The 19,955-nt window shown below is 52.9% G+C and overlaps 1 protein-coding gene across 4 annotated transcripts in view; it reads right to left on the reverse strand.

Moving 5' to 3' along the window:
* The window catches only part of GUSB (glucuronidase beta), a 53,101-nt gene extending 46,127 nt beyond the window's left edge, over positions 1 to 6,974 (reverse strand). For 3 of the 4 annotated variants that reach the window (XM_070064749.2, XM_070064750.2, XM_002722285.6), the window contains exons 1-8: positions 6,746 to 6,974; positions 5,920 to 6,105; positions 5,432 to 5,613; positions 5,159 to 5,301; positions 4,595 to 4,782; positions 4,137 to 4,289; positions 3,726 to 3,904; positions 3,484 to 3,630 (exon numbers count right to left, since the gene is read on the reverse strand). In XM_070064749.2, coding sequence (XP_069920850.1) covers positions 3,484 to 3,630; positions 3,726 to 3,904; positions 4,137 to 4,289; positions 4,595 to 4,782; positions 5,159 to 5,301; positions 5,432 to 5,613; positions 5,920 to 6,105; positions 6,746 to 6,955 — 1,388 coding nt within the window. In that variant the 5' untranslated portion in view covers positions 6,956 to 6,974. Of the gene's footprint in view, positions 1 to 3,483; positions 3,631 to 3,725; positions 3,905 to 4,136; positions 4,290 to 4,594; positions 4,783 to 5,158; positions 5,302 to 5,431; positions 5,614 to 5,919; positions 6,106 to 6,745 lie in introns of those variants that run through there. The other variant, XM_008249655.3, reaches the window with a different exon arrangement.
* Between the last annotated feature and the right edge of the window lie 12,981 nt (positions 6,975 to 19,955).

The following is a 19,955-nucleotide window of genomic DNA, read 5'->3' on the forward strand; positions in this document are numbered from 1 at the left end:
TGGGCGCTGATTCGAGTCCCACCTGCTCCACTTCGGATCCAGCTCTCTGCTATGGCCTGGGAAAGCAGTGGCAGACGGCCCAAGTCCTTGGGCCCCTGCACCTGCATGGGAGACCTGGAGGAAGTTCCAGGCTCCTGGCTTTGGATGGGTGCAGCTCCAGCCGTTGGGGTCAATTGGGGAGTGAACCAGCGGATGGAAGACCTCTCTCTCTCTCTCTTTGCCTCTCCTCTCTCTGTGTAACTCTGACTTTTAAATAAATAAATAAATAAATCTCAAAAAAAAAAAAACAAAAAAACAAAAAAACATATTTTGACTCCAGTTTTCCCTGGACTTCTGAAGCCCCCTTGGATAGCTGGGGTTGGAGGCCATGTTCTGAAGTCATATCCAGTTACCCGGAGCCCCTCAGTTTTCTTGCCTGTCCCTTACTCCTGCTCTGCAGAGAGGCTGCTCTCACAAGGGCTAGCCAGGTGATTTTGAGAACAAGAAGGGTGGGATCAGGCAAGGACGGGGGTTAATGTAGCAAACCATCCGGGAGTTCGTGCCAGGAGGTGGGCAGGGTGCCGTGTGCGGGGTGCTGGGCGGTGGCTTCCACAGCTGCATGGAACAGAAGGGGCAGAGACGCACACACAGCTACTGGCTGCACTGAAGTGACTGTGGGAGCAGAATTAGGAAGAGGAAGCAGAGCGCGCGCCGAGGCAATCACCGGGAACCTAACGCATGTGGGAGAGGGGCAGGGCCAGGCTCTCCCTCTGAGGAAATGACATTTACGCCGAGTGCAGCTGACAGGAGGCCCCCAGCAGAGGACCTGTCTGCGGTCAGGGCTTGGTTTGGGGGCTCCTCCGGCCGTTGTGGCCAATTAGGGAGTGAACCAGCGATGGAAGACCTCTCTCTCTCTCTCTGCCTCTCCTCTCTGTGTAACTCTTTCAAATAAATAAATGTTTTTTTAAAAATTAAATTAAAAAAAAAAAACACTATTTTGGGGCTGGGACCAGCACTGTGGCATAGCGGGTAAAGCTGCTGCCTACAGTGCCAGCATCCCATATGGACACAGTTCAAGTCCCGGCTGGTCCACTTCCAATCCAACTCCCTGCTAATGCACCTGGGAAAGCAGTGGAAGATGGCCCAAGTGTTTGGGTCCTGCACCCATGTGGGAGACCTGGAAGAAGCTCCAAGCTCCAGGCTCCTGGCTTCGGATCAGCTCAGCTCCAGCCACTGCAGCCATTTTGGGGAGTGAATCAGCAGATGGAAGCTTGCTTGCTCTTTCTCTCACTCTGCCTTTCAATAAATGAAAAAAAATTATTCTTATTTATTTGAGAGGCTGTGAGAGAGAGAGAAGGAGGGAGATTTTCTTCTGCTGATTCATTACCCCAAGATGGCTACAACATCCTGGGCTGGGCCAGGCCAAAGCCAGGAGCTCAGAACTCCATCTGGGTCTCCCATGTGGGTGGTGGTGACCCAAGCACTTGGGCCATCTTCCCGGCCTGCCTGGATGCATTACCAGGGAGCTGGATAGAACGTGGGGGCAGCTGGGACTTGGACCTGTGCTGCAATACAGGATGTCAGTGTCACATCTGGCATCTTACCCGCTGTGCCACCACACTGGCCCCTGAAAGCAGCTCTCTCTGCCCAGCTCCCTGCTGATGCACTGGGAAGGCAGCAATGGCCCAAGTGCTTGGGCCCCTGCCACCCGTGTGGGAGACCCACATGGAGCTCCAGACTCCTGGTTTTGGTTTGGAATGGACCTGCCTGTTGCAGCTTTTTGGGGAATGAACCAGCAGATAGAAGATCTCTCCTTTTCTCTCTCTCTCTGTCCTGTCCTGTCCTCTCCTCTCTCTCCTCTCTCTCTCTCCCTCTCCCTCTATTACTCTGCCTTTCAAGTAAATAAATAAATCTTTTTAAAAATAGAAAAAAAAATAAAAGGGTTCTGTCTGTGAGGCCCTGACTCATCCTGTTCGCACCACGACCCAGGAGCCTGGAGGGGCTGTGGGTGTTCAGAGGCGGCCGTCACCAGGCCGGGGCCTCTCAGAGCCCTCCACCCTTCCAACCATGGCTCAGCTCGAAACACTTCAGGAGGGGCCGGCGCTGTGGCGCAGTGGTGCAGTGGGCTAAAGCGCCTGCCTGCAGTGCCAGCATCCCATATTGGTGCTGCTTCGAGTCCCAGCTGCTCCTCTTCAGATCCAGCTCTCTGCTGTGGCCTGGGAAAGCAGCAGAGGATGGCCCAAGAAGAAGCTCCTGGTTCCTTGCTTCAGATCAGATCAGCTCCGGCCACTGCGGCCATTTGGGGAGTGACCCAGCAGATGGAAGACTTCTCTCTCTCTCTGTACCTCTTTCAAATAAATAAATCTTTAAAAAAAAAAAATCCACTAATGTGCTTCGAGGAATGTTTCCACAACGTCTGCTACTAGTGAAATAATTCATCTGTCAAGGCTGTGACCACCGCATGACTGTAACAGAAAGAAGGAACACTCCCCCCCAACCCCGGCAGGGACAGCCTCCCTCGGTGACTGTGACACCCCCCAAGTGGTGTTTCTGTCCAGTGCAAGTGACCTGGGCAGAACAGGGATAGGCCACTGGCATTTAGCGGATGGAACCATCTGCCTCCCGTAGATGGCCTGGTCTTGGCGGACACTGCGTGTCACTAAGCAACCATTTCAGGATCACGTCCCGAGACGAGCTCAGCTGCACAGACGGGCCCGGGGTACCCCACAGTGGTTTTCTGCAGTCTTCACACACGTTAGACTGCCTGTGAGACTGAGGGACGGGTCCATGGATTCTGCTGGGTGCATCTGCTACTGTGTAGCTGTGCTTACAGAGCACGCTTGTCTGACCCCTCCGCTGTCTTTTTATAAAGACTCCTTGCGGCCAGTGCCAAGGCTTACTAGGGTAATCCTTCGCCTGCGGCGCCGGCACCCCAGGTTCTAGTCCCAGTCAGGACGCTGGATTCTGTCCCGGTTGTCCCTCTTCCAGTCCAGCTCTCTGCTGTGGCCCGGGAGGGCAGCGGAGGATGGCCCAAGTACTTGGGCCCTGCACCCGCATGGGAGACCAGGAGAAGCACCTGGCTCCTGGCTTCGGATCAGTGCAGCGCCCTGACATTTGGGGGGTGAACCAACGGAAAAAGGAAGACATTTCTCTCTGTCTCTCTCTCTCATCGTCTAACTCTGCCTGTCAGAAAAAAAAAAAAAAAAAAAAAGACTCTCCTTGCTTCCCAGTTAGACCACGTCACCAGCTGTTTTTTTTTTTGTTTTGTTTTTTTTTACTGTGAAGTTGTATATACAAATAGGATAACTCCAGATTTCCTTTCAGACCCTTTCAGGGTCTCCCTGAGTTGAATAGCCCAGTGGGGTGAGTAGACATTTGGTCCTGAGCTGGCTGGGTTTGGATGTACCTACCCTCCGATCTGATTGGCACCAAGGGCCATCAACCAAGATTGAGGTCTCGTCTCCACCACACCTCCCAGCCCAGGGGAACCCCGGGGGCACTCACTTGAAGTAGTAGCCGGCAGGCTTCAGGGAGGACTTAGGCTCGTTGGCCACCGACCACATCACCACGGCCGGGTGATTCTTGTCCCGGCGCACCAGCTCCTCCATCACCTGTAGGTGGTGCTGCAGGGACACGTTGCCAAAGTTCTGGCTGTGGCCGGGAAGGAAAGGGAGCGGAGTCATGGCCCGCAGGGCTGGGCAGCCAGGCAGCGGGGCAGCGGGGCAGCCGGGCAGCACGGCACTTACGGCAGCACGATGCCCACGCCGGGACACTCGTCGATGACCACGATCCCGTAGCGGTCACACAGCTGCATCACCTCCTCCGCATAGGGGTAGTGGCTGGTGCGGAAGGAGTTGGCACCGAGCCAGCGGAGCAGGTGGAAGTCTTTCACCAGTAGCGGCCAGTCAAAGCCCTTCCCTCGGATCTAGGAAGACAGCAGAGCAGAGTGACCCCCACCCTCCGTCCCTGCCGAAGGTGCACTTCCTTCCAGAGCTGGGCCCCCAGACAACCGCCCACTAGCGCTCGGTTAGCCCCTCATTGTGACACTGGGGTTTCCAGCTTCTTGCTTAACCGCCTTGAGCTTCAAGGCACTGGGGAGGGAGGGGAAAGGAGATGAGCGTGGCCAGAAACAGGCTCTGCAGGGCCCCCCAACTCACATCTGAATCCTCGTGCTTGTTGACCCCATGGAAATAGAAAGGTTTCCCATTGATGAGGAACCGGCTCTCTGTGACAGCCACGGTGCGAATGCCAACAGGGAGTGTGTAGAAGTCCGACACAGGCCCGGCTGCTGTCTGTGCGATGAGCCTCACCTAGGAGAGCCAAACCAGCAGGTGTGATCGCCCCCACTGGCCTGAGTGCACCCGGCACGCCCAGCAGCAGGTGCACCGTAGTGGCATACCCCAGGCCTGCGCGCAGTGATGGAGAAATGACAGGGCTCTACTCTTCACAAGGAGGGACCTACCCCCGCCCTCCCCTGGGGCCTGCTCGGCAAAGCTGGGCTTCCCCACCGAGGGCTGAAAAAAGATCAGAAAGCTCTCAGGGGACCCTGGCCTGCCTGCCCACCTGTCCTGGGCCCCTGCACAAGTGAGGGCTGCTAGATGGGGGCAGGCATTACCTCCAGCGAGTACAAATACGCAGGGCGCTCATGCATCAGGTATGGCCACCAGAGGTTGGCGCTGGGCACCAGTAGCTGGCCCCAGCCACCCGTTCCCTGGGCCACAACTTTGCCTTCTTCATCCAGGAGACTCACTTCCAGCTGGAAGTGCTCAGTGCCCTGGACAAAAATCCGGTAATTCACCAGCCCTGCAGGAGACAAGAGAGGTCAGGGCCAAGGGCAGGCTCCACAGATGGGAGCACCCTGCAGCCACCACTCCGAGGAGCCCCTTGGCCAACAACCATTTAGTTCCTGAACTCCATGTGCAGTGAGGCTGTTCCTTTATGAGCTTTGTGATTCCAGGCAAGACCCCATGCCTCACTGACCCATGTTCCCGCACAAAATGACAGCAACCACGTGGGTGACTTGGGAAACCCTGGCCTGCTTGGACAGCCTGGGTTTTGGCTGCTTTGGTGGATGGGAACCTGTGAGGGCGGAGAGATACTGGGGAGGGCCTTCTTCCTGGGGGAGCTTTCCAAACAGAGAGCACAGCTACCGAGGGCAGAGCCTGTCAGGAGCCCTCACCAGTGTCTTGGGCCACATCGGTGGTGATGGTGATGTCATCGATGTAGGCAGTGGGTGTGGTGTAGAGGAGCACGGAGCGATGCAGTCCCGCGTAGTTGAAGAAGTCAAAGTTTGTGTCCTGGACAAAGTAACCCTTGGGATACCTAGGGTGGGAAGACAGCGGCCCAATGCCTTCGCCCACAGTCCTTCAACCTCCTGGCCTCCCCAGATCCAAGGCTTCCACTCTGCCAAGGCCCCCCTACCCAGTCCCTAGCAAGACCAGGACTGGCTCACTTGGAGGTATCGGTCTTGTAGAGGATGGCTCCCGGCGGCAGCGTGTAAGGTGTGAGAGTGTTGTTGACGGCAATGGTGATGCGGCAGGAGGCCAGGGGCCCGCTCTGGACCAGCTTGCTGATGTCAGCCTCAAAGGGGAGGTGGCCGCCCTCGTGCTCTGTCACGTGGACTCCATTCACCCACTGCAGACACAGGGGCAGCGGGCCAGGGCATGAGGAGGGGGCCCTGCTACCCGTGGCACGCCCCTCCCATAAGCTACAGCACATGGGGGCCGAGGGACCTGCCACCTTGTCTGGCCAGCCTGGTGGAAAAGACTGGAGCTCCAAGATTAGGCAACCCCACCCAGGGCATACAGCCCAGTGTGAGGCACGAGTGTCCCCCCCTTCACTGTCCCATCCCAAGAGACAGGCTGTCAGGTGACAGCTGGGACTCAGGCTTGCTCACAACCTGGCCCACCCTCTCGCTCCCTTGCTGCTGGCTGCACTGACCACAATGGCGTAGTAATGGGCACTGCCGATCCTCAGCACCACTCTCCTGTCCAGGTCCTGGGTCCATCGCTGGGGCAAGGCCACCTCGCGTTCGTACCATACCCAGCCGACAAAGCTACGCAGCTGTCCGTCCTGGCTGACGTCATTGAAGCTGGAGGGGACTGGCATGTCCAGGGTGGGGCCTGACTGGGGAAAGAAAGGCTGGGGTCAGGTCCACGCCCCCTAAGAACCTAGAATGCATGACCCTCACAGCTGCCTAGCCCAAGCCTGATACGAGCGAAATGCACCCAGGACTTGCAGGGGGAGGAGGAGGTATAGATGGAGTACTCCCGGGCCAAGATCTACACGGAGAGGGGGTGCGCCCGAGACCACAACCCAGCCGAGGCAGGAGGAAGGGGCAGATCCCCTGACTCAGAGGCAGCTGGGGAAAGTTTGAGCCAGGCACACGCGGGGACCCTGCCCTCCTTCCTTCTTCTGAGAAGGCTGGGGCGGCAAAGTCAGAAAAAGAGGATCTAACAAGGGCAAGGCTCCCCTGGGCACAGGCCTGCCCCAGCCCCAGCTCTCTGCAAACCGCGACCCATGTCACGATGGGGCTGGCTGGGTGCCAAGGAACCCACGGCCACCCGAGAAGTCCACCCTGGCCCCGCTCGGGCTCCACAGCGCTGCGGACACTGCCTGAGGCGCTCAGCCCCCTTTCCGGGTCTCCCAGCCCCACGCTAACAAGCCCGGCCATCTTCAGCTTCCTTCCCTGCCAACAGCTCCAAGGGCTTTGCGAGGGCGCTGGGCTCCCCGCTCCCACCGCACGTTCCCCGGCTCCGGGCCGCACCTCCCGCAGCGGCCGCCGGTACCACTGCTGCTCGAAGCCCTGGTGCCGGCCTGAGGAGAAGTCCGCGCGGAAGCTCCACAGGCCGTCCAGCTCCTTGCGCTCCCGCGACGGGCTCTCGCGGGGGTACAGCATCCCGCCCTGCAGCGCCAGCGCACAGCCCCAGAGCAGCGGGCCGAGCAGGGCCCGGAAAGCTGCCGGCCTCCGGGGCATGGTTCCCGCGTTGTTGTTTGGTGGCCAGCCGCCGCGCCGCCAGGCTTAAAGCGGCGCAGGAGGCGGAGCCTGGGGCGGAGCGCGTCACGTGTCACGCCTGAGGCTGCTCGCGCCATATTGGGTGAGGGCGAGTGCCAGGCCTGGAAGCGCCCGTTCTATGCACACGCGTTGGGAGGGCCAGCCTGGAGCCCGAGGCTGGATCTTCGGAGAATAGGGACGGGCCCCACGCGGGGCCCCAGGCACGAAGGACACAGGGTCCGCGGGGGCCGGAGTTCCCCGCCAGCCTCGCCCAGCTTCGCAGGCCCTGCCCCCGCGGCTACTGCCCTCCATCCCTAATCCATCTGCCTCCCTGGGGCAGCAGGGCCAGGGCCGCAGGCCAACAAGGAACCCCTGAAATGGCCCAAGTGCCCCCCCCCCCCCCGTTTGAAACTCCTTTCCACTCTCTTACTCCTACCAGGCAGCCTCAAACGAAGCCATTGCCTTGCCTTGTCTCGCCTGGCGCCAGGGACTCTGGCCGTGGCCTTGCCCCTGGACCCAGGGGCCCCAAGTCCCAGTCAGGGTCCTGGGCTTGCTCTTGGCCTCCGGGGCACAAGAAGATGCAGGGGAAGAGATAAGACAGCTTACTGTCCTGGGGACCCCACCTGGATATGATGACTCCTACAATTACGCAACTTTTTTTTTTTTGGCTCTGAAATGCTCACCAAAGCAATCTTCTTTGAATATGGACTTTGATACTGGGAACAGATTTCCGATTTCCCAAGATAATAAAAATAAATATAGGAACTGACAAAGTCCAAAGGCTTTTCCCCAAACGCTTACAATATGAAAATTTCTTTTTTTTTTAAGATTTATCTATTTATTTATTTGAAAGGCAGAGTTAGAGAGAGGCGGGGGAGGGGGGAAGGTCTTCCATCCACTGGTTCACTCCCCAGATAGCCGCAATGGCCAGAGCTGCGCCCATCCGAATGTAGGAGCCAGGAGTTTTTCCAGGTCTTCCACACAGATGCAGGGGCCCAAGCACTTGTACTTGTACTGCTTTCCCAGGCCACGGCAGAGAGCTGGATGGGAAGTGGAGCAGCTGGAACTCAGGTTGGGGCCCATATGGGATGCTGGCACTACAGTCGGTGGCTTTACCTGCTATGCCACAGCGCCGGCCCCAGGAAAATTCCAAACATGTTAGCATGTTCCGTGCCTCTCTGCTGCCCCTCCCCCACTGGCCAATTTCTGACCACAACACCCTGCAACGTCCCTGTTCCGTCCTTGGGAATGCTGCGCACCCTGGTCCTGGAAAGCCTTCCTCCTCGTCTCTGGTTATCTCTTCCTGTCCCTCTCATCCCGCTCATGTTTCACTGCTCAGTTCACACATCTTAGTTTCTTTTCCCTCTCCTGCCCACCTACACGCATATACCCCCAAATTCACTGAGGACCCCGATCCTTGGCTCAGACCCTCACCATTCCCCAGCATGGCCTGCAGTGCCCTCATCCCAGGCCAGAGCTGCAGGGTGACCCTCCCTATTCCCAGGTTGCTACTTTCCTAAGCCCTGCCCCTCAGCACACGCGCATGCGTACACACACACACACACACACACACACCAGCTTCTCACGCCCCTTCCCTCTTGGGTTCTCCAACTCCATTTCCTCCAAGCTCACTTCTCTGCCGGGCTGAAGCTCCATTGCTTCTCTGTCTGTCTGGATCTGGTTGTCACCTCCTGGCTGTTAGCCTGTCCCATCAGCAGCTTGCGTGTCCCTGAGAGGGCACCACGAGGAGGCTTTTCCTCTGGTCCATCTCCACCCCTTATCCCCCGCCCCCTTCTCTCTTCCTTTCTTGCTGCCACCACCTACTGTGCCCCAGGGATCAGTCCTTTCCATCTGCCCAGGCTGACCCACAAGGGAGACTAGCTTCCTCTTCACTGCTCCCAAATGCAGGTGCATAAACCCTTCCCATGCTGAAGACTTGCCTGCAGAAATAGAAAAGGGAAACCAAGCTCACGAGTGGGGAAGTTACCCAGTCCCACCCTTTGTGGGTGCTATTCATAGTCCCCCCCTTTTATGATTGAGTCTTTTCTCAATGCATCTGTTAAAAGCATCCCTGCATTTGGCCATGAGGGCCAAATGTCATGTCTCCCTATGTCTCAGGTGAACAGTTTGGAAAATCTGAAGGGTCTTTCAGGGGCTAATTCCTCCCTGGTCTGGATTAAACCCAGGCTTTTGGGAGCATTTCCTCCTGCTTGCCAGTCACTAAATTTGGCCAGCTTCCTCTTCATTCTAATTCATGTCAGTGAGGCCACTGACCCACAAACATTAAGCTTAGGGATGTTGTAATAAAGTCCCCATTTCCCAACGATTCTGCTTCCATATCACATGCTGGGGCCTGCCATGGGGGCGATACACATGACTCTGACACCCCAGGGAGCCCTGGGAAGCCTAAGGCTGGGAGCCAGGGAAGGAGGAGAAACACTGTGTGCAGGATGCTGGTGGGACTCAAAGTCCTTTGGTCATCCGTTCTCTCCCAGATAAATGTGAGATCCCAACAGAAGCAGATTAGCCCTGAAGCCGAACCCTGAAGCTTCCAGAGCTGTTCTAAGGCCCTGAGAAAGCTGCCAGCAAGAGCCTGTCATTAGCCTAGTGGTTAAGACATTGGCAGATTTCAGTTTTGGCTTCAGCTGTGGCTCCTGTCCCCAGTTTTCTGCAAATATGCACCCCAGGAAGCTCAAGGAGTTGGGTCCCTGCCACCCATGTGGAAGAACTCAGATTGAGTTCTTGGCTCCCAGGTGGACTCCTCCTGACTTTGGCCTGGCCTAGCTGTTTTAGGCAATTGAGGGAGTGAACCAGTAGATGAGAAATCTCTCTCAAATAATAAACAATAATTTTAAAACATTTTTTAAAAACAATGTGCCAGGAGCCGACAGCAGGTTAAGCTGTTGTCTGCAGCTCCAGCATCCCATATGGTTTGAGTCCTGGCTGCTCCACTTCCAACCCAGCTCTCTGCTAATGCTCCTGGGAAAGCAGTAGAAGATGGCCCAAGTGTTTGGGTCCTGCATCCACATAGGAAACTTGTATGAAGATCTTGGCTTCAGTTGGGCCCAGCTCTGGTTGTTCTAGCCATTTCGGGAGTGAACCAGCAGATGGAAAAATCTCTCGCCTCTCTTCTTCTCTGTTGCTGTAACTATGACTTTCAAATAAATAAGTAAATCTTTAAAGAAAAAAGCTATATGCTAGCAATTGTTCACATGATATATCAGGTACCATGGTGCCCCATGTCTCAGCCTTCCAGTGATGTCTACCACAGATGCAATGACCTAGTTTCCTGGGATCATGGACCCATGCCCTGCTGAGAGCACCCCACTGCTAACCTCTGCTTCTCTGGGTTGAGAAGCAGGGGTACATGCATATTAACCACCTGGGTCACTCTGGGAACATTGTGTACAATCCAGGTACCCCGACATTGGGTTTTCTGGCTTGTTGTTGTAGTCCATTCAGGCTGCTATGACAAAAATATCTTTGACTAGAGCCAGTGTTGTGGTACAGTGCATTAAGCCACTGCTTGCACTGCAGGTAACCGTATTAGAGTGCAAGTTCCAGCTGCTTTGCTTGCAATCCAGCTCCCTGCTAATGTGCCTGGGAAGGCAGCTCAAGTTCTTGGGCATGCTACCCATGTAGGAGACCCAGAGGAAGTCCCTGACATCTGGCTTTGGCCTGGCCCAGCCCTGGCTGTTGAGGTCATTTGGGAAGTGAATCAGCAAATGAAGATCTTTCTCTCTCTCTCTCTCTCTCTCTCTCTCTGATTCTCCTTCTTTCTGTCACTCTGCCTTTCAAATACATGATGAAGTATTTCTAAAACTATCTTGTACTGTGTAATTCTGGAGGGTGGAAAGACCAAGAACAAGGCACCGGTGGATGCAATGTCTGAGGACAGCCTATTCCTCATTCCTCACAGATGACGTCTTTTAGCTGTGCCCGACCAAGGTGGAAGAAGCAAGCTGGCTCCTGGGAGCCTCTTTTGTACAGGCATTAATCCTATTCATGAGGTGGAGCCCCCGTGAGCCCTTCCCGAAGGCCTCACCTCTTAATCCAATCACACCTGGTGTTGAGTTCCAACACAGGAACTGGGGGAGGACACCAGCATTCAGATCACCGAATCTCTCTTACTCTTTCTGATTCCTAGGATTACTTCCCAATGAATACCGACAACTAGTTCAATAGATCTTTGCTTTAGGCTCCTCTTTGAAGAGAGCACAGCTGAAGTGGCTCTAGAAAACTACCCCTCAGGGTGGGATTCTGAAGCCCGAAAGCCTTGCCAGTCATTCAGCAAGGACTAGCAAAGAGAGGGTGCCAGCTCCTGGGGTGCTGTGGCATTACTGTTCCTAAGACTCTTGCCCATTGTAGGTTGAGATGAAATACAAGTAACAGGGAAGCACTGAAATACGAGTGACAATGAAACATGAGCACTGGAATTATAAGGATTGTGAAGTGCTTGCTCAATGTCCAGGCAAGCTTGAAGAAGGAGAATGCAGGCCAGTGCCGCAGCTCACTAGGCTAATCCTCCGCCTGCGGTGCCGGCATACCGGGTTCTAGTCCCGGTTGGGGAGCTGGATTCTGTCCCGGTTGCTCTTCTTCCAGTCCAGCTCTCTGCTGTGGCCTGGGAAGGCAGTGGAGGGTGGCCCAAGTGCTTGGGCCCTGCACCTGCATGGGAGAGCAGGAGGAAGCACCTGGCTCCTGGCTTTGGATTGGCACAGCACGCCGGCCTTGGCAGCCATTTGGGGGGTGAACCAATGGAAAAAGGAAGACCTTTCTCTCTGTCCCTTTTTCTCTACTGTCTAACTCTGCCTGTCCAAAAAAAAAAAAAAAAAAAAAAAAAAAAAAAGAGAGAGAGAGAGAGAGAGAATGCAAGGCTCTATTCAATCAACAGCAATACAGGATATGCTGGCACTGTTTAAGGAGATCTGGGGGAGCCAGTGTTATGGCCCAGCAGGGTAAGCTGGGGCTTTCTGATGCTGGAGTCACTGCTACTCTGCTTCTGACCCAGCTCGCTGCCAATGTGCCTGGGAAGGCACAGAAGATGGCTCATGTACTTGGGTCCCTTGCTGCCCATGCGGGAGACCCAGTTGGAGACCAGCTCCTGGCTCTGACCTGGCCCAGACCTGGCTGTTGCAGCCATTTGAGAAGTGAACCAATGGATGGACGATCTCTCTCTCGCTCTCACTCCCTCTTTCTCTGCCATTCTGTCTTCCAAATAAATAAATAAAACTTAAAAAAATAAAGAAATCTTGAGGTGGGTATTTAGCCTAGTGGTTAAGAAATAGGCTCAGAAGCCTGCATCACCATCAGAGTGCCTGGGTGCAATTTCTAGCTCTGGCTTCTGGTTCTAGCTGCCTGCCAATGCACACTAAGGAAAGCAGCGGGTGATGGCTCAAGTACTTAGATTCCTGCCACTTATGTGGGGACCTGGATTAAGGGCTCCCAGCTTCAGCCTGCCCAAGCTGGAGTCATTGCAGGCATTTGGGGGGGGGTGATCCAGATGGGAGTGTTTCTCTCTCCCTCTCTCTCTCTATATATATTATATATATTATAATTATATATATATAAAATATATCATCTCTCTCTCCCTCTCTCCCTCCCTCCCTCTCAAATAAGTAGATAAATAAATAAGACTTCTTCATCTCCTGAAGCTGAAAGGTGGGCTGTGTTGAAAACCGAGTCCAGTATTTAGCCACAATGTACCAGAAATTGTAGAGGCAGGACCGTGATAGGAAAGGAGACCCCAGCGTGGTTTATGGCAACCTTGAACCCTGCGGTACCTGAACCCTGTGGCCAGTGAAAGAAACCATACTCCCCTGAGAGTGGCCCCCTCTCGACAGGAGCCACAGGGGCCGATATCACTGAGGAAGGCACCACACTAGGAGTCCTTGTCCAGATCCAAACACTCCTCCCTTTCCTGCAAGACCAGCAACACTAGTAGCACAGCAGGAACAGGGAAAGCAGGCCCCGTGGAGGAAGAAGTAGCTTATTCATGCAAAAAAAAAAAAAAAAAATCGCAGGGCCTGGTTAATAAGTACTCATAGGAGGAGGGCAGGTGGGTGGGAGGGGACTACTGTCTATCAGATCAGAGTGTGGAGTGTACAGCAGGGTGGGGGTGGGGTTCCTTGACAAGGGGTGAGGCCACTCCTCCATGACTCAGGCTGTGCCATCTGGAACCAAGCCTATTACACTCTGAAGGCTCTTAAAATATTTTTTTTTAAGATTTATTTGTTTATTTGAAGGCAGAGTTACAGAGAGGCAGAGAAAGAGAGGTGGGGGGGAGAGAGAGAGAGAGAGAGAAGAGACGTCTTCCACCCGCTGGTTCACTCCCCATATGGCCGCAATGGCCAGAGCTGGGCCAATCCAAAGCCAGGAGCCAGGAGCCAGAAGCTTCTTCCAGGTCTCCCATGTGGTACAGGGACCCAAGGACTTGCACAATCTTCTACTACATTCCCAGGCCATAGCAGAGAGCTGGATTTAAAGTGGAGCAGCTGGGACTTGAACTGGCACTCACATGGGATTCCAGCACCGCAGGCAGTGGCTTTGTTCACTATGCCACAGTGCCGGCCCCATTGGTGGAATCGTCTTGATGGAGCACTGAGGAAGGCCAAGCAGAAACCTCGGCCAGCCCACTACCCCATCCCACCTGCTGAGGCAGTAAAACAAAAGCAATAAGGCACCCAGTTGCAACTGTGGGGGGGAGTCCCCATTGCACTCCATTCAGTACACCTTGATGACCCCTACAAACACTGGGTAGGTCATGGGGATCCGTGACCAGATTGCCATAAACTTCACCAACCAGTAGCAGAAACACAAGGCTGTGTCTTTTCTAGAATACATCGGCACAGCCCCTGGGCCTATATGTGTGGGTACAGATGTGTACATTTCCATCTCCATCACCAGATACGCAGAGAGCAGTTCATCCTTACAGGAGAAAGACAGCAGCGCTCTGTAGCCCTAGAGTTTGACGAGTCTTTGACAACCCTCCTGTACTCTGTCATACTTAGGTGACCAGTGACCTTGACATCCCACAGAACATGGTGCTGGCCCAGCAGGTTAATGATGTCGTGCTAATTATTTGGGTGAGCAGGGAGTAGCAAGTACCATCAATGGCCAGGGAGGGGTATCCATTCCAGAGCTTGAGTAATAAACCTCAGAAAGATTCAGCCCCTGCCACTCAGTGAAGTTCTCCAAGGTCCAATGGTCTGGGCCGTGCCTGCCCAGAAAAAGGCATCACATTTGGAGAGCCTTTTTGGATTCTAGAACCAGAATATCTCACATCCAGAAATGCTGCTGCTTCCATCCAGAAGGGCCCAGTTGGGGCCGGCACCATGACACAGTAGGTTAATCCTCTGCCTGAGGCACCAGCATCCAGCATCCCATATGGGCACTAGTTCTAGTCCTGGTTGTTCCGCTTCCAATCCAGCATCCAGCTCAATGGAGAGTGAACCAGCGAATAGAAGACCTCTCTCTGTCTCTCCCTCTCACTGTCTGTAACTCTACTGCTCAAACAAAATAAAATAAAATCTCTTAAAAAAAAAAGAAGAAGAAGAAGGAGGAGGAGGAGGAGGAGAAGGAGGAGGAGGAGAAGGGGGCCGGCACCATGGCTCTCCGCCTGCTGTGCTATCATCCCATATGGGCGCTGGTTCTAGTCCCAGCTGCTCCTCTTCCCATCCAGCTCTCTGCTGTGGCCTGGGAAAGCAGTAGAAGATGGCACAAGTCCTTGGGCCCTGCATCTGCGTGGGAGACCGGGAAGAAGCTCCTGGCTCCTGGCTTCGGATCAGCTCAGCTCCAGCTGTTGCGGCCATTTGGGGAGTGAACCAGCAGACGAAAGACCTCTCTCTCTGCCTCTCCTTCTCTATCCGTGTAACTCTGACTTTCAAATAAATAAAAATAAAATAAAAAAGAAGGAGGAGGAGGAAGAGAAGGAGGAGAAGGAGGAAGAGGGACCAGTAATTCAACTTAACCATCATTAAAACCCACTCAGTGGGCCCGGTGTTGTGGCGCAGTGGGTTAAAGCCCTGGCTTGAAGTGCCAGCATCCCATATGGGCACCCGGCTGCTCCACTTCCCATCCAGCTCTCTGCTATGGTCTGGGATAGCAGTAGAAGATGGCCCAAGTCCTTGGGCCCCTGCACCTGCGTGGGAGACCCGGAAAAATCTCCTGGCTCCTGGCTCCTGGCTCCTGGCTCCTGGCTCCTGGCTCCTGGCTTTGGATCAGCGCAGTTCCTGCCGTTGCGGCCAATTGGGGAGTGAACCATCAGATGGAAGAGCTCTCTCTCTCTCTCTCTCTCTCTCTCTCTCTCTCTGCCTCTCCTCTTTCTGTGTAACTCTGACTTTCAAATAAATAAATAAATCTTAAAAAAAAAAAAAACACTCTGTGTATGGGTGTCCTTCCCTGCGCACAGTGCCTCTGCCAGCATCTTCGACTAAGGGCTTATTGAATCTGATTTCCCAAAATGAGATCTGGCAGGGAAGTGTCGTAGGGACAGCCCCCACAGTGGGAGATGAGAGCCTGTGCATCTGTGTTCCTACCTCCCTTCATGGAGGCTGTACATTCTGGGCAGTTTTCTGTGTGGTTTCCTGCAGTCCCCAACAGAATGAGGCCCCATTTCTTATAGTCCTGACCTCTTTTTCTCTTTCCCTTGTTTCACTCTCTCTGCTTCCTAGACTCACCTCCCAAATAAGCTGGTAGCACCCAAGGGCTCTGCTTTGAAGGGAAGCCAAATCAAAACACATAAATTTATGTTTTCTGGTGCAAGTGTTGTGGTTTAGCAGGTGTTGCAGGTTAAGCTGCCGCTGGTGACATCGGCATCCCCATATGAGTGTTGGTTCAAGTCCTGGCCCAGCCCCCAGCTACCTGCTAATGTTAAAGCAGCAAAAGATACCCCAAGTGTGTGGGCTGTTGACATCTATGTGGGAGACCAGGAAGGAGATCCAGGATCTTATCTTTGGCCTAGCTCTGGCTGTTAGTCATTTGGGGAGTGAACCAGTGGGTAGAAGATCTCAATCTCTCTCTCTCAACTCTGCCTTTCAGATAAAATAAATCTTTGAAAAAAGGATATATTTTTGATAAAATTTGCCCCAAGAGACTCTGACTCTCCTAGGCTATGATCACCCTCTCTTTCCTCTCTAATTTGGAAGTTGAGCCTTAGTCTGTTTAGTGAGATGTAATTATGTGGTTGAGTCATGTCCATGTGCAAAGTTACTGCTGGTGGATCTGGTGTAAGGAGGGTTCCAAGAGTGCTGTGCTGACCTCCTCACCTGATACCGCGGCACTCAGGCGCAGGGCTGGAGATGAGTGTTTGCTGGTGTCCCGGGGGGATGTAAATGGGTCATGGAGAGAACAAGGCTGGAGATGTGTGGGACCAGGAGCTAACATGTGGGAGGTTCTTTTAGTTATTTGGAGAGTACAGTTGTAATCAGACAATTCCATTCTTTTTTTTTTTTTAAAGATTTGTTTATTTTATTTGAAAGTCAGAGTTACACAGAGGGAGAAGAAGAGGCAGAGAGAGAGAGAGAGAGAGAGAGAGAGAGAGAGATCTTCCATCCACTGGTTCACACCCCAGTTGGCTGCAACGGCTGGAGTTGAGCAGATCCGAAGCCAGTAGCCAGGAGCTTCTTCTGTGTCTCCCATGCAGGTACAGGGGCCCAAGGATTTGGGCCATCTTCTACTGCTTTCCCAGGCCATAGCAGAGAGCTGGATTGGAAGTGAAGTAGCAGGGACTCAAACCGGTGCCCATATGGGATGCCGGCACTGCAGGCAATGGCTTTACCCACTATGCCACAGCACTGGCCCTGTCCATTCTTGTTGATATCTAATCACAATATGAGATCATTCGTAACAGAATAGCCTCAATAATTTGCTATTCTGCAATCACCTACACTTAGAGGAACACACACACATACATGGGGAGAGAGCCTTCTTTTTATGAGAATTGTGTGAACTAGAAATTATTACAAAGACCGGCATTGTGGCGCAGAGATCTAAGCTGTAGCTTACAATGCCAGCATCCCACATGAGTGCCAGTTCAAGTTCCAGCTTCTCTGCTTCTGATCCTGATCTGAATTCCCTGGTAATGCACCTGGAAATCCACAGATGATGGTCCAGATACTTGGACCCCTGCCACCCACATGGAAGACCCAGGCGGAGCTCTGGGCCCCTGTCTTCAGCCTGGCCCAGCCCCAGCCATCCATCGTTGTCATTTGGAGAGTAGACAAGCAAATAGAAGCTCGCTCGCTCTCTCTCGCTCTCTCTCTCTCTCTCCCTTCCCTTCTCTATCACTTTGCATTTCAAATAAATACACAGTCTTTTTTAAAAAAAAAAAAAGAAGTTATTACTATTCTTATGTTTGTAGTGTACAAACTTGCACAAACACTACAAACAGTGATTCCATCTCTTGGAGAAGTTGCCCCCCCAATGTGTCAGCTCACATCTTCATAATCCTAACACACCTGATGCTGCAGTCTCATGAGTCCAAAGTAGTGGGCAAAATTTCTATCGGCATACCAAAACAGCCAGAATATACAAGTGATCCAGCAACAAAACTCCCGGACATACTCGTCAATAAATCAATGTACATTGAAAACGAGTGGTCTGATTACATCATTATGTTGCTCAACATCAAGCCAGCAGCTACTGGTACACATGTTTGAATTGCTCTAGTGTCTGCCCTCATTTCAGACTAATCTTGAACTTGTTTGGGTATATATCATGTCAGTTTCCCTGCAGGCTAGGGCTGCAGTTTGTCTTGGCTGCCTTAAGAAAATACCACCGGAAGGGGAGCTTCAATGACAGACACTTGCTTTCTCCCAGTTCTGGAGCCTGCAGTTCAAAGTCAAGGCTCCCGCGGGTTCTGTGTCTTGTGAGGGCTCTCTGCCTGGCTTCTCACTGTGCCTTCACACGGCAAGGAGGAAACAGAGTGAGAGGGTGCGGGCTGCACTCTGGCAGCTCTTTTTTTTTTTTTTTTTTTTTTTGGACAGGCAGAGTGGACAGTGAGAGAGAGAGACAGAGAGAAAGGTCTTCCTTTTCCGTTGGTTCACCCCCCCAATGGCTGCTGCAGCCAGTGCACCGTGCCGATCCGAAGCCAGGAGCCAGGCAGGTGCTTCTCCTGGTCTCCCATGCACGCGTAGGGTCCAAGCACTTGGGCCATCCTCCACTGCACTCCCAGGCCACAGCAGAGAGCTGGACTGGAAGAGGAGCAACCGGGACAGAATCCGGCGCCCTGACCGGCGCCCTGTGTACCGGCGCCGCAGGTGGAGGATTAGCCTATTGACCCGGGGCGCCGGCCTCTGGTGGCTCTTTCATAGACAAAATCTCATCAGCACAGAGCCCCAGTTTTCTGATCTCATTTCACGCTAATTACTTCCTTTCACCAAATATATCTACGTTAATGGTTAGGGTTTTGACACATTAATATTGAAGGGACAAAAAAAAAAGCTACTTCAAAATGTTCATGGAGGGAGCATTTAGCCTAGCATCTTGGGGTCGATATTACAGCACAGCTGGTTAAGCCGCTGCTGGTGATGCCAGCATCCCATATGAGTGCCAGTTCAAGTCCTGGCATGGAGTTCTCGGCTCTGGGCTTTGGCCTGTCCCAGCCCGGGCTGTTGTAGTCATTTGGGGAGGGTTTCAAATAAATAAATATATCTTTGGAGAAAATTAATAAAAAGACACCTGCATCTCATATTGGAGTAACTGGGTTTGAGTCTCAGCTCCAGCCCCTGCTCTGGTTTCCTAGCCATGCAGGCCTTGGAAGGCAGCGGTAATGGCTCAAGTTACTGGGCTCCTGCTGTCTACCTGGGAGACCTGTGTTACATTCCTAGTTTCTAGTGCTTTGACCTGGACCCAGCCCAAGTGTTGCAGGCATTCAGGAAGTGAACCAGAGGATGGAGTTCCCTTCGGCCCTCTCTCCCACTCTGTCTATAAGTCTCTTTCTCTCTCTCTGTGTATGTCTCTCTCAAACAAGTAAACAATTTAAAACTACAGACACACACACATATACATATATATGTGTATATATATATAGAAAAGTTCTTGGAATATAGAATTAATAAATAAGTACATTGGCCCATGCCGTGGCACAGTGGGTTAAAGCCCTGACCTGAAGTGCCAGCATCCCATATGAGCGCCAGTTCAAGTCCCGGCTGTTCCTCTTCCAATCCAGCTCTCTGCTATGGTCTGGGAAAACTGAAGAAGATGATCCAAGTCCCTGGGCCCTTGCACCGGCGTGGGAGACCCGGAAGAAGTTCCTGGCTCCTGGCTTCAGATCAGCACAGCTCCGGCCATTGTGGCCATTTGGGGAGTGAACCAGCAGATGGAAGACCCCTCTCTCTGTGTCTCTTCCTCTCTCTATAATTCTCTTTCAAATAAATAAAAATAAATCTTTTTTAAAAAAATTAAGTATATTTTGATGAAAAATTAAAGTCATGCAGTTTTTTTCATAATATTCACTTTCCATGAACTTTTTGAAGACTCTTCATATGCATGGATTTCAACATCTTTTGCATTAAAATAAACTTATCTTTTGATTCCATTTTCCTTGAACTTTTGGAAGTGCCCTCATATATTCAGTCTATAACAGATGGGAAGAAGGTATTCTAGGAGAAGCAGAAAAGACAGAACGTGTGGAGGTGGAGGGGAGTGCAGGAGGAGGCAGGTATAGCCTCAAGATATCACAATTCTCTTATACCATAGTTTGAACCAAAACGCTCATGGTCTGCTATCTTACTGTGAAACCACATCTTGTACTTCCTCAACAAAATAAAACTCTGGGCATTGTGACACAGTGGCTCAAGCTCTTGCTTGGGATGCCCACAGCCCACAACAGATCGCCAGTTAGAGTCCCAGCTGCTCCACTTTTGATCCAGCTCCCTCTTCATGTGCCTGGGAAGCAGTCGATGGTGGCTCAAGCGTCTGAGTCCCTACCACCTATATGGGAGACCAGTATGGAGCTCCTGGCTCCTGGCTCCAGCCTGGCTCA

The sequence above is a fragment of the Oryctolagus cuniculus genome, chromosome 19, assembly GCF_051225735.1.
Source record: "Oryctolagus cuniculus isolate XC-2025 breed Fujian yellow rabbit chromosome 19, ASM5122573v1, whole genome shotgun sequence".
Classification (NCBI taxonomy): Eukaryota; Metazoa; Chordata; class Mammalia; order Lagomorpha; family Leporidae; genus Oryctolagus; species Oryctolagus cuniculus.